The sequence below is a fragment of the Triticum aestivum genome, chromosome 7D (assembly GCF_018294505.1).
Source record: "Triticum aestivum cultivar Chinese Spring chromosome 7D, IWGSC CS RefSeq v2.1, whole genome shotgun sequence".
NCBI lineage: Eukaryota > Viridiplantae > Streptophyta > Magnoliopsida > Poales > Poaceae > Triticum > Triticum aestivum.
In genome coordinates, this window is record NC_057814.1 from 26,706,145 (window position 1) to 26,718,913 (window position 12,769).

Below are 12,769 nucleotides of genomic sequence, written 5' to 3' on the forward strand. Positions count from 1 at the left end.
GCTGTCTGTAAGAATCAGAAGGGTTACTCCTCCTCAAGAGACGTTCACATGCACCTGCTTCGGCACGGTTTCATGCGAAGCTATAATTGTTGGACCAAGCATGGAGAAAGAGGGGTTAGAATGGAAGAAGATGAAGAAGGGGATGATATCGATGACAACTATCATGATCATTTCGGTGATACTTTCATGGAGGATGATGCTGAAGGTGGGGAAGGGTTAGGTGAAGGTGAAGAAGAGGCACATGATGAGCCCGCTGATGATCTTGGTCGGACCATTGCTGATGCACGGAGACGCTGCGAAACTGACAAGGATAGGGAGAATTTGGATCGCATGTTAGAGGATCACAAAAAGTCGTTGTATCCAGGATGCGATAATAGTCTGAAAAAGCTGGGCTGCACACTGGATTTGCTAAAATGGAAGGCACAGGAAGGTGTAGGTGACTCATCATTTGAAAATTTGCTGAAAATGTTGAAGAATATGTTTCTGAAGAATAACGAGTTGCCCGCCAGTACGTACGAAGCAAAGAAGGTTGTCTGCCCTCTAGGTTTAGAGGTTCTGAAGATACATGCATGCATCAACGACTGCATCCTCTACCGCGGTGAATACGAGAATTTGAATGAATGCCCTGTATGCACTGCATTGCATTATAAGATCAGAGGCGATGACCCTGGTGACGATGTTGAGGGCGAGAAACCCAGGAAGAGGGTTCCCGCCAAGGTGATGTGGTATGCTCCTATAATACCACGGTTGAAACGTCTGTTCATGAACAAAAAGCATGCCAAGTCGTTGCGATGGCACAAAGAGGACCGTAAGTCCGACGGGGAGTTGAGACACACCGCTGATGGAACGCAATGGAGAAAGATCGACAGAGTGTTCAAAGATTTTGCAGCTGACGCAAGGAACATAAGATTTGGTCTAAGTACTGATGGCATGAATCCTTTTGGCGAGCAGAGCTCCAGCCATAGCACCTGGCCCGTGACTCTATGCATCTACAACCTTCCTCCTTGGTTGTGCATGAAGCGGAAGTTCATTATGATGCCAGTGCTCATCCAAGGTCCAAAGCAACCCGGGAACGACATCGATGTGTACCTAAGGCCATTAGTTGATGAACTTTTACAGTTGTGGGCCAGACCTGGTGTACGTGTCTGGGTTGAGCACAAAGGAGAGGAATTTGACCTACGAGCGTTGCTTTTTGTAACCATCAACGATTGGCCTGCTCTCAGTAACCTTTCGGGACAGACAAATAAGGGATACAATGCATGCACGCACTGCTTACATGAGACTGAAAGTGTACGTTTGGTTAATTGTAAGAAGAACGTGTACCTGGGTCATCGTCGATTTCTTCCCCGAAATCATAACGTAAGAAAGAAAGGCAAGCATTTCAACGGCAAGGCAGATCACCGGCCGAAGCCTGCGGAACATACTGGTGCTGAGATATTTGATATGGTCAAGGATTTGAAAGTCATCTTTGGAAAGGGTCCTGGCGGACAATCAGTTCCGCGGGGAGTTGACGGGCACGCACCCATGTGGAAGAAGAAATCTATATTTTGGGAGCTAGAATATTGGAAAGTCCTAGATGTCCGCTCTGCAATCGACGTGATGCATGTTAACCCGGACCCTTATGTACCTAAGACCACAAGGGTACCGGAGCCATCACTGAAGCCTCTCCTCCCAAGGCCTTGGGAACTTAGTGAACCTGAAACCAAATTGGCCGCGTCTGCTGATTATGAGAAATGGAAGGCGGATATGAAGGCGATAAAAGAGCCCGAGCCCAAGCAAGTATTCACTGAGAAGCAAAAGAAGTGGGCTAAGGATTTTTTGACGACACCGTCCCAAGCCGAGCTGAATATGCCTGACGACTATGGACATGAACTTCGTAGGCAAGCAAAAATATTGAAGGAGGAGAAAGAAGAAAGTAAAAAAAGCGGGAAACAAGTTGACCAGCTCGGGATGCAGAAGAAACAATCGACCCCCCCGCTCATAGTGAAAGCCGGTCCGGAAGAGGACCCCGAGATCATAGCAGCTGCGGCAGCACTTGGATTGACTGTAGCGAGTGCCATGAAACAAGCGTCCGAGATGGGTTTGACTCTTCGTGCCTTCTTAGGCCTGGAGGATGCGCCAGTATGTGAGATAGCATTACAATATGTGCGGAATGGGCCTCTCGTCGAGCCTGCGCGGGAAAAGAGTCTACCACCACAAATGCGAAGTCTGCTACGTTGGTACAAGCAATTCATAACATGGGCCGACAAAGAATATGTTTATGCGGATGTTACAGTGGAGCATCACACCAAACGGTACTCTGTACAAGTTCATATGAGTGAATTGTTCCAGCTGTTCAATCTGCGCGACCTCGACAAATCTATGCTGAGTTGCTACGTTCTGTAAGTGATTTATTTCTACCTCATCTCGTTCTTCATTGCCTGCACTATATATATATATATATATATATATATATATATATATATATATATTGTCCTAACTATATTGTTGCGTACGCTATTATGCAGATTGAAGATTTGGGAATGCAAAATAAGAAACATCCATGATGTTGGGTTCATTGACCCACATATCGTTAATGGACATGTGTTACAACATCACCCCGAAGACGTGGAGAAAGACTTGTACAAGTTTCTTAGAAAGCATCAACTCAAAAGTCATATTCTATTTCCTTCCATTTTGGGTGAGTGTTTCTCTCTTGTGCCCATTCTCTTTTGTTTACTCCATGCATGGTATGTCTAATCGATGAGTTATGCATGACTGTGCATGTAACGTGTCCGCAGGTTCCACTGGATTCTGCTAAATATTGAACTTCACACCTCCAGAGTTCTAATCATGGACTCTATGGATTCGGATCCAAAGCGTTGGGCCGACATGAGAAAAATGCTGCAAAAGTAATTATTTTCAATCATTTGAGCTCTATATCGATCGGTCTCTTTCGTTCATTTCCTAATATCAAGTAACTAATAACTCCCTTGTTCATTTAATTTTCTTTGCCCTGTAGGGTTTGGAGACGGTTCTCAGAAGAAATTGTCGGTGAATTCAAACATGAGCTAGATTTTAGAAGGTTAGTTAATGTGGATAAGCAGCCACCGGGGACCAATCTATGTGGATACTATGTTTGTGAGAACATCCGGAGACACACCTCTGAGCGGAAGGCATCGGATAGCGTGCGGAAGGCGACGGATAACTTGCGGAGAAGGCTTAGTCCAGAAGCTCGCTTCCGACCAATTCAAGATGAATTAGCAGGATTTTTCATGAGGGAAGTCATCAATCCTAAAGGAGAACACTATACCGAGGACGAAGAAATTTATATGCATACCCGAGATTGAAACTTGTTCGAAGTTGTATATGGTCATCCATCCTAATTGTGTATGGAAACTTGTTCGAAGTTGTATATGGTCACCCGAGATTGAATATATATTATATATTCCTCTTGAATTCTTCTTGTTTGAAATTTCATATGCATGTATATAGTAGCGTAGAATATGTGTACTGAAACTTCATCAAAATTAAAATAAAACAGAAAATAAAATATAAAAGAAATAAAACACTACAAATTAAAAAGAAACCAGGTTTAGGGGGGCTAAAACCCTAAACCTGCGGAGGAGGCCTTTAGTCCCGGTTAGCCACGAGAACCGGGACTAAAGCCTTTAGTCGCGGTTCGTAAGAGGCGCGACTAAGGGGGGGGTTTTTAGTCGCGCATATTTAGTCCCGGTTGCACAGCCGGGACTAAAAGCCTTTTTTCTACCAGTGATATTATGAGAAATGAGCCCCCTTTTGCGGGGAAAAAGAGAAATGAGCTCCAGCTGAATGCATGCTAACAAAATCAACACTTTTTGTGAGACAAAGTGTAATTGACGCCATGATTTTACATACAGTTGCGGTATACATTTTGGAATTTTCTGCATCAGTAAACGCGATTGAGACACATACATACATTACACACATATACACTCTTCGATCGGCCTCGTTTGGTTTTGAGTTATGATCGGATCCTTCCTTAATCCGTTCCACCATGGACGCATGCATGGACTAGCATGCAGAAGGCGCGCGCACGGATTGACGAACAACGGCGGTGCTGCTCATGGCTGCTCGATCGGTGAGGACTGACGGCGACGCATGGAGGGATGGATGATCGATTCAGACGATGGATCATCTCCCCTTCATGTCGGCGAGCTGCGCGAAGAGCTCGTTGGCGGAGGTGGTGGACTGGTCGGGCACGGTGGTGACGCCGCTGGCGGATGAGACGATGGAGGCGTCGGCGTCGTCGGCGTCGGTGGCGCCCTCGGGCGGGTTGGCCTCCTGCAGCTGCAGCGCGTACTCGAGGTTCCAGAGCACGTCGCCCATGGAGAGGCGGTCGCTGCCGAACTCGCAGAGGCACTTCTCGGCGGTCTCGGCGAACTTGGCGAGCGACTCCGGGTTGACCTTGCCGTTGAGGTTGGGGTCCATGATCTTCTCGATGAGGCCCTTGCGCTTCCACTGCAGGCCCCACTCGGCGAGGCTGACCTGCTCGCGCGGCAGCTGCGGGTCGATGGGCGCCCGCGCGCACAGCGTCTCCAGCAGCACCACCCCGAAGGAGTAGACGTCGGACTTGTCGGTCAGCTGCTGGCACCGGAAGTACTCCGGGTCGAGGTACCCGAAGCTGCCCTTGACGGCGGTGCTGACGTGCAGCTGGTTCATGCCGGGGCCGTCCTTGGAGAGGCCGAAGTCGGCCACCTTGGCGACGAACTTGTCGTCGAGGAGGATGTTGGTGGTCTTGACGTCGCGGTGGATGATCCCATGCGCGGTGCCGGTGTGGAGGTAGTGGAGGCCCCTGGCGGCGCCGATGCAGATCTCGAGGCGCTGCTTCCAGGAGAGCGTGGGCAGGCCCTCGGGGCCGCCGTAGATGTGGTCGCGGAAGGGCCCGTGCTGCATGAACTCGTAGACGAGGATCATCTCCTCGCCCTCGTCGCAGTAGCCGATGAGGGACACGAGGTGGCGGTGCCGGAGCTTGGACAGCATCTGGATCTCGGTGTTGAACTCGTTGATGCCCTGCTCCGACGACGGGTTCCCGCGCTTGATGGCCACCTTGATCCTGGACCCCTCCTCATCGGGGTCGTTGATCTCGCCCACGTACACGTTGCCGAACCCTCCCACGCCGATGATGGCGCTCTCGTCGAAGTTCTTGGTCGCCTCTGACATCTCCGCGAAGGTGAAGAAGTGGCCCAGCCCCGCGGTGGAGGAGAAGGTGTAGCCGCTCTTGGACTTGCCGTTGCTGAAGGACTGGCCCGTGTGGATGGGCAGCAGCCACGACGAGAAGCTGTTGCGCCGCTCCCAGTCCTGCGGCCGCCGGTGCCACTTCACCACCATGCATCCCAGGCCGGCGAAGGCGCCGAACATCATGGCGAACCCCACGGCCGCCACCACTTTGCGGGTGCCGCTGCCGTCATCCACCATCCGGCCGTCCACGCCGTACTCGCCGTCCAGGCTGCCCACCGAGTTGCTCATCTTGAGCACCTCCGCGCCGTTGAGCAGCGCGTCGTTGCGGCCCGTGTCCTGCCCTAGCGGCCCGACGTCGATGATAATGTGGCCATCGGTATTGACCGACGAGTTCACCACGAAGTCCTTGTAGTAGGGCGCGGCCAGGTCGCCGGTGATGGTGGAGAGGTCCAGGGCGGAGATGGCCTTGCGGCCGTTGATGTACACGTTGAAGTAGAGGTCGTTGGCGGACGTGCTTATAATGTCGGCGAATAAGAGGCGGACGAGATAGTCGAACGACGGGTCCACGTCCACCTTCCACGACACGTTGAAGTTCTGGTTCGCGACGCCGGATTCAGCCATGTGGCGGGCGGTCGCATACACCGCCGTGGGTGCCACGAGCTTGGTCGCCGGGAACGCGTCGGGGTACTTGATCGCGCTCGTCGGCACCGACACCTCCGTCCCGGCCTCCTTGGGGTTCAGGTACTTCTCGTCGTCCTCCCACTGCCGGCCGAGCGTGTCGTTCACGGGGCCGATGGGCGGGCCACCGACGTTGAGCCGGCACACCACCTGGTACGCAGCCTCTGACAACCCGCTTGTCTCGGCTAGCGGCGACACCGTCAGGGCCGTCTTACTGATGAGCTCGTCGGGGGCGTTGACGACCTCGATGGCGTTGATGAACGCCGAGCCCGACTGCGGGGTGAACTTGAGCTCGAGCTTGTTCTCCGTGGCGTTTACGATGTACTCCTTCATGACCGCCTTCGCCTCGGGGGTGAAGCCATGGAGAAGGACGTTGACGGCGGTGCTCACGTCGAACGTGGCCGCCGCGAGGTCGGCCTCCCCGCTCTTGATGGGGAAGAAGTAGAGCCGGATGAAGTGCCAGCCGGGGGCCGTGAGCGGGAAGTTGTAGACGGCCTCCTCCTTGAAGACCCGCGCGGAGCGGTAGAGGTGCGACGGCACGTCGGCCTTGTCGTCGGCGACCTTGATGTTGTCCCTGGCGGAGAGCAGGCTGTTGGCCTCCGCGTCGGTCTTGAAGGACTTGCCGTCCTTGGTGTCGGCGGCGGCCGTGCCGCCGCAGTCGATGTAGAAGGCGTCCTTGGGCGTGAACTTGGCTGGCCCCGCCCCGCCGCCCGAGCCGTTGTCCGTGACCGGCTTCCCCTGCCCCGCCACGGCCGTCAGCGTCGCGAGCACGGCCAGCAGCGCAAGCGGGAGCGCCCCGCGGCGCACCATCTTGGGCGCGGTGCTTCTCCTCGTCACCCTCACCCCCACGCTGCCGTTGTGCCGCCGCTCAAGTCGACACCGCGGCCGCCGCCGCCACCTCGACGCGCAGCGCCCGACGCCGGGGACGTCGTCGTGCTGATTTTTGTTATTGTGGTGGCCTGGGCCTGGCTGGGGTGGCGCCCTCTCGCCCTCTCTCTGGTTGGGCGGGGCCAATCGGAGGAGAGGGAAGGGGGCGGAGGAGACTTGAGGGGGAGGGAGAAATGGGCGGGGGTTAAGCGGTGGTGGGTGGCGCCATGCCAAGTTTAAGCCGGTTTGACCCGGGCGTCGGCGTGCTATGTTTGGGGGCTCGTCCACCATTGACGCAAGTCATTCTGCACGAGACCAACTGGACATGGCTATTCTTGGAGCTTGTCTTTGTTGCTGCTGGCTGAACGATCGACGGTGACCATGATTGGAGCTTGTGCTAGTTTTGAGGTTATCTTTCATCACCCATTGTGAAACCAGCCATTCATACTAAGAAAAAAGGTGTGGCAAGGACTCCACTGCAAGTCTCAGTCGAGTGACATAACATGTATAAAGAAAACAGAATTGAAAAGAAATTTTTGCATGGATCTCAATGTAAGATCTCATGAATATAGCATCGGCCGAGACATAACGAAGTCTTAATCAACTTAGCAAGACATTAAGAAAAACTGTTTTTTTTTCCTGCGGGGATTAAGAAAAACTGTTAGAAATAGCTGTCTTACCAACTCTTGTTCGCTTGAGAATCTCTTGGTAGTCAGTTGATGATCAAATTGCAATGTTCATATGAATAAATTAATCTTACGCAAGGCCCCAGCTAGTCCAGTTTAGTGTCTACATAGGAAATTATCCTAGGTTAACAAAAGTCCAACTGTTAAGCCATGGTTAGCAAGCTAAATAAGTGAGAAGATGAAAATAAGAAGACAATAGAGAAGACACGTGAAGAAATAATACTTCATGGTAGATGGATAAAATTGATGACTTGCCATAGACTATATAACACTCTCCCTTGATTAGTCCACCATTGCTTACTGAATAATTTTTTTACATTTGTACTCTCCCACATACGGACATACCACATAGCAATCGATTTGAATTTTTTGCCTGAATCGCATGGTGCCACATAGCAATTAATCTGAAAATTACAACTTGTGATGATAGTTGGGTTCACATGGCATGATGCCACCAGACCTGAGAAAATCCTACTGATCCCCAACCTCCAAGCCTATGCTCTCTGCAGCCTTAGAGAAATGTGCAACCTATTACTGTTAAGGAACAATCAACTGAATCCTACTGACATCAACAGCCATACTGCCATGGTCAGCAACATGCTAAGCTTACCTTGTGATGTGTGGAGGCTGAGCTCGTTGTCGGGTGCTGCTGGAGCTAAGCCGAGGCCGGCGGCCTGGGGAAGGGGAGGCCGGCGGTTGCTCAGCCCGCCGTCGCCGTCCACAACCGGTGGCCGCCGCTAGTGGCTCGAGAGAGGAGGGGACTGGAGTAGGGTTGTTTTTTTTTCCGAGGAGGAGTAGGGGGGCGTATTGGTACGATTTTGGGCTTTGGCCCGCTCGGGTGTTTCGATTTGGGCCGAAAAAAATTTGGCCGCCGGCGGGACCCTAACGCTATCTGCTCGCTGATGATATTTAGCGCTAAGTAGGCTGTAGCGAAGACGCAAGGTGATTCATGAGAACGAGTGTCATAGTCCGTTGTCCACACACCACTTTATCAGCAGATTTCTGTACGAAATTAGGGAGCCAAAAACACCAGCTAAGCATGCGGGACAACAGCCAGAAAGGGGAGTTTGCGAATGGAGAAGCAAAGCTGAATGCAGATGGGGCTTTAGCCAAATCGGCGAACAGGGGAGCAGCTGGGTTGGTTAGGCCGAGATGAAGATGAAAAATTTCTGGGCGCTTCTGCTGTTGTATTTGAAGGGGTAATGAGTCCAGTGATGATTGAAGCATATGCTTGCAGAGAAGCTTTTGCTCTTGGAGTTGCTTCGGATTGCTTGGAGCTGGTAAATGATCTGCACATGGAAAACAACAGAGAAGATTATAGCATGATTCTTCGTGAGATTATAGCAAGTTTTTGGCATGTGCAATATGCCATGAGCAGCAAACATGTAATGAGGAGGCTCACAAATTAGCTAGAATGGCGATCTCGCTCGAGGTTGGCCGGCATGTTTGGTTATGTAATCCTCCCCCAACGTTTGTATTCCTTTGAACCTCGGAGTTTGAATAAAGTGCATTGTTCCTTCTAAAAAAAAGTAGGCTGTAGCGCCTCACAATCACCTTCGACCTGAAATCCCGCGTACCGTAGCGTACCTCGTCTCTTGGCCGCTATTTCAGCGCTATAGCGCGCTATTTAAAAGTTTGATATAAACCCTACCACAGGCAGTGGAGGCTCATTCGTGCATGTACACAAAATTTTGGCACGTTATACTGCACTGCTATACGTGCATGTACACAAAATTTTGAAAATTTTCAAGCCGCACAAATTCATTTTTTTAACTTCAAAATAACAGGCACAAAGTGTGCGTGCTCAGATGTCAATTTTTTTAAAAAGTTTGATATAAACCCTGCCAAGGCAGTGGAGGTTCATTCATCTCCAACTTCATCAATAAATTCAAGTGCGGAGGGTTTGAGCTCCTAGCCCGACCAGGGAGCACTATAGTCTTAGATCCAAGGAGTCCCCATGAGACTTAGGCCCCGTTCGGAAGTGCTCCAGCTCCGCGCTTCTCTGGAAGCGGGCGAGGAGCTGGCCGAACGCGAGGGCTTCAAGAAGCCAGCTCCTGGAGAACTAGCTGGACTGCGTGCAAATTTCAGAAGCAACGTCGGACCAGCTCCGCGAATACGAGAAGCAGGAGTTGCTCGATATTACGTGGAATGCCCTCCCGAAGTGCCTGGCGAAGCGTTTTCCTCGAAGCTACAGCGCCACGAATAGTTTTCCTCGAAGCTACAGTGCCACAAATTGTTTACTCTGCTGCCGAACGCCCGCCTGCTCCCGCGAGAAGCTAGTCAGCGCTGGCTCCACGAGAAGCTGGCTCATTTGGGAAGCGGGAGCACTTCCGAATGGGCCCTTAGATCGATGCCGGGTAGAACAGTACAACACCGACCTTGGAAAGTTTGGAACGACTTAATTCGACCATTGAGCCTTCCTCGACACATATCCCAACATATGATTAGGTTGCACCCCATTGAGACGATTTAACTTATTCAAGAACATCGACGTGTCAATTTTATCGTTCTACAACATCATCAGCCATAAGGCCTTCATGCATACCGTGACCTAACCATTGTTGTGACCATGTTGCTAGCTACACCACCTAATCTTCTGCTGTCTCAATGAGAATAACAACTATGCCGTTTGTGGGAGGCCCGCCAATGTGTGAAGACATAACCGACCAAGCTAGATGGGCCCACCTAAGCAAGTCCCAACGGAAATCAAAGCTTCCAAAAGTAAGAGTGTCGCCATATGGAGGTGAAAAGGTCGTCCATTGGAGGCAAACAACGAGGCCTATATTACTTATTTTTCTTGTCAAATTTGGACATCATTTATGATATATTGTAATTGTTTCATTAAACGAAATATCGTCCAATTTGTGATTAGGAAAATTGATAACTGGATTTCTCTTAAATAGTCGCTCATCGGTAGAATGTTTACCAACAAAAGTAAGGACACCAACCATTTATGATTTACTTCGTTTTTAACTAACCAATTTGTAGCACTGTACCAACCTCCCATTTTCTCTTAGATGTCCATGATAACTGTTGCACAATCAAAGGTCGTGAACAACTTATGGATTGCAAGATCCTCAGCCAGCGCGAAAGCCTCTGTGCAAGCCAAGGCTTTAAGTATAGCTGGGTGGAATGCTTCAAACGACACTGTAGAAGGATCCCTCGAACGCGCCATCACTGGCATCTCGGTTCCTGGCCACGATCAACAGTTGCCCATTGGTACATGTTTAACTGGATAGCAATGCGGCAGAGATTTCTCTTTGTGAAGAAAAATTAAGGAAAGACATAATAAAACAAAAATCCAATAAATAAATAAAGGCTTCACCTACCTTCACACCGAACGAATTGGCACACCGTTTTTTAGGGATAACTCGCCGCCCGCTCATTGCGAGACAACTTGTCTCGCCTTTGGCACAAGTAGAAGTGGTCCGGCCCATATACGTGTTCCTCTCGACTTATGTGGGCAGTTTTGGGAGGCTTCTATGGACCGGTTCCGACTGGTTTTAGAAGCTTCCATACAATTTTTGTTTTCTTTTGTTTCTATATTTTTTATAGGTTTTCATCAAGTGTTTTATTTTCGGCTTTTCTTCTTCTTCTCTGTATACTTTTCTTCATTTTTTTACATGCAAACCTTCTGTCAAATACATGCCGAAACATTTTTCGTATACAATCTAACATATTTTCTACATTTCATAGACATTGTTAAGAAAATGTCCCGAACCTATTTTTATAAAGGGTGATTATTTTATTTGTCACATTAAGAATGGTATGAAACATTTTTTAAATTAGATGTGCCATTTGTTTTACACTGCATAAGTATTTTTTTACAACATGACAAACATTTAATCTGAAACACTGGAACATTTTCTAAATATCATGGACAATTTCTAAAAATGATTTTTCTTCAAATCACGTGTACATTTCTTTGCATCATATAAACATTTTTTAAATGCCATGTACGTATTTTTAAAAGGCGTGAGACATTTTTTGAATGTCATGAACATTTTTTTGAATGGAACTATTTTTTAAAAACATCACGCAAACATTTTTTATACATTGTACTAATATTTTTTAATATGTCAAAAACATTTTTTTATCACGCAAACATGTTCTGACATTATATTAAATTTTAAAAATACCATGATCATCTTTTTGAAATGTGCAAATCTTTGTAAAGGTTAAGGGGACTTTTTATAAATGGTATGGACATTTTCTAAAATTGGTATATAACAAATTTTCTACACATCATGAGCATTTTTTATATGGATGAACTCTTTTAAAATTTATGTAAATTAATTTTGTTACATATGTATTTAAAATATTTCAAAATATAAAAATAGCAAAGACATAAAATGAAAATAAGCCGAAAAATAATGCAAATAAACCAAATGAAACGTACCTAGCCTACTGGGGTAATCCATTTACGAAGGCTGCCTGAGGCGAGGGGTCCTTTTATCTCACGGGACTTCCTAGTTAGCGCGTCAGGTTGCTGGATAGTCTCCTATAGCATCCAGCGACCCATCTTGAATTTGAAAAATGACCGTGAATTCAAAAAATGTTCATAACTTTTAAAAAAGGTCCATGAATTTTAAAGTAATTTTTTTGAAAGAAATGTCTCCGTGAATTAATTTTTTTGAATGATTTTCAAAAAAGTTCATAAGTTTCAAAAAATGCTTGTGAGTTCGCATCTTTTTCACTAATTTCCAAAAATGTTCACTAGTTAAAAAATGTTTACAAATTCCAAAAATATTTACGAATTCATAAAATATTTGTCTTTTTGAAAAACTTTCTCGATTCCAAAACAATGTTAACGATTTTGATTTTTTTCATGAATATAAATAATATTTACAACTGTTAAATAATAATGAATTTGATTTTTTTTCCAATTTTCAAAAAGTTCATTAATCAAAAATTTGTTCCTGATTCTAAAAATAGTTGGTGATTTGAAAATAGAAAAAAGATAAATGAAAACAAAAATGAAAAGAAAGGAATGAAAAAGGAAGAGAGAGAGAGAGAGAGAGAGAGAGAGAGAGAGAGAGAGAGAGAGAGAACCAATCAAAAAAAGAAAAAAAGGAAAAAAATACGGCTCCAGGAAGGTTCTAGAACCTTCTCAAAACCAGTTGGGGAATAACCTGAAATCGGTCGGCCCATATAGAAGATTAGGTGTGTGGGTGCTACACATTTGATTGCTATTCCCAATCTATAGAAATAATAGGATCCGCCTTGTCTCGCAACATGCGAGAGAAAAATGTCCCTTGGACACTCTAAATTGGCTGGCTGCAAGGGCCAAATCCACGTTGTTCGTCACTAAAGAAGAACAAGAAGCTTTGGGAGGGCTA

General features: G+C 47.7%; 1 protein-coding gene across 1 annotated transcript; it reads right to left on the reverse strand.

The window, feature by feature from the left end:
• Positions 1-3,839: 3,839 nt before the first annotated feature.
• Positions 3,840-6,941, reverse strand: LOC123167297 (probable receptor-like protein kinase At4g39110). Its single transcript, XM_044585135.1, has one exon. The coding sequence runs from the start codon at positions 6,685-6,687 to the stop codon at positions 4,153-4,155; it is 2,535 nt and encodes an 844-aa protein (XP_044441070.1). The 5' UTR covers positions 6,688-6,941; the 3' UTR covers positions 3,840-4,152.
• Positions 6,942-12,769: the final 5,828 nt, after the last annotated feature.

Bases quoted from the DNA above. Each gene is read 5' to 3' on its own strand.
- LOC123167297 (XM_044585135.1), bottom strand. From the start codon at position 6,687: ATGGTGCGCCGCGGGGCGCTCCCGCTTGCGCTGCTGGCCGTGCTCGCG.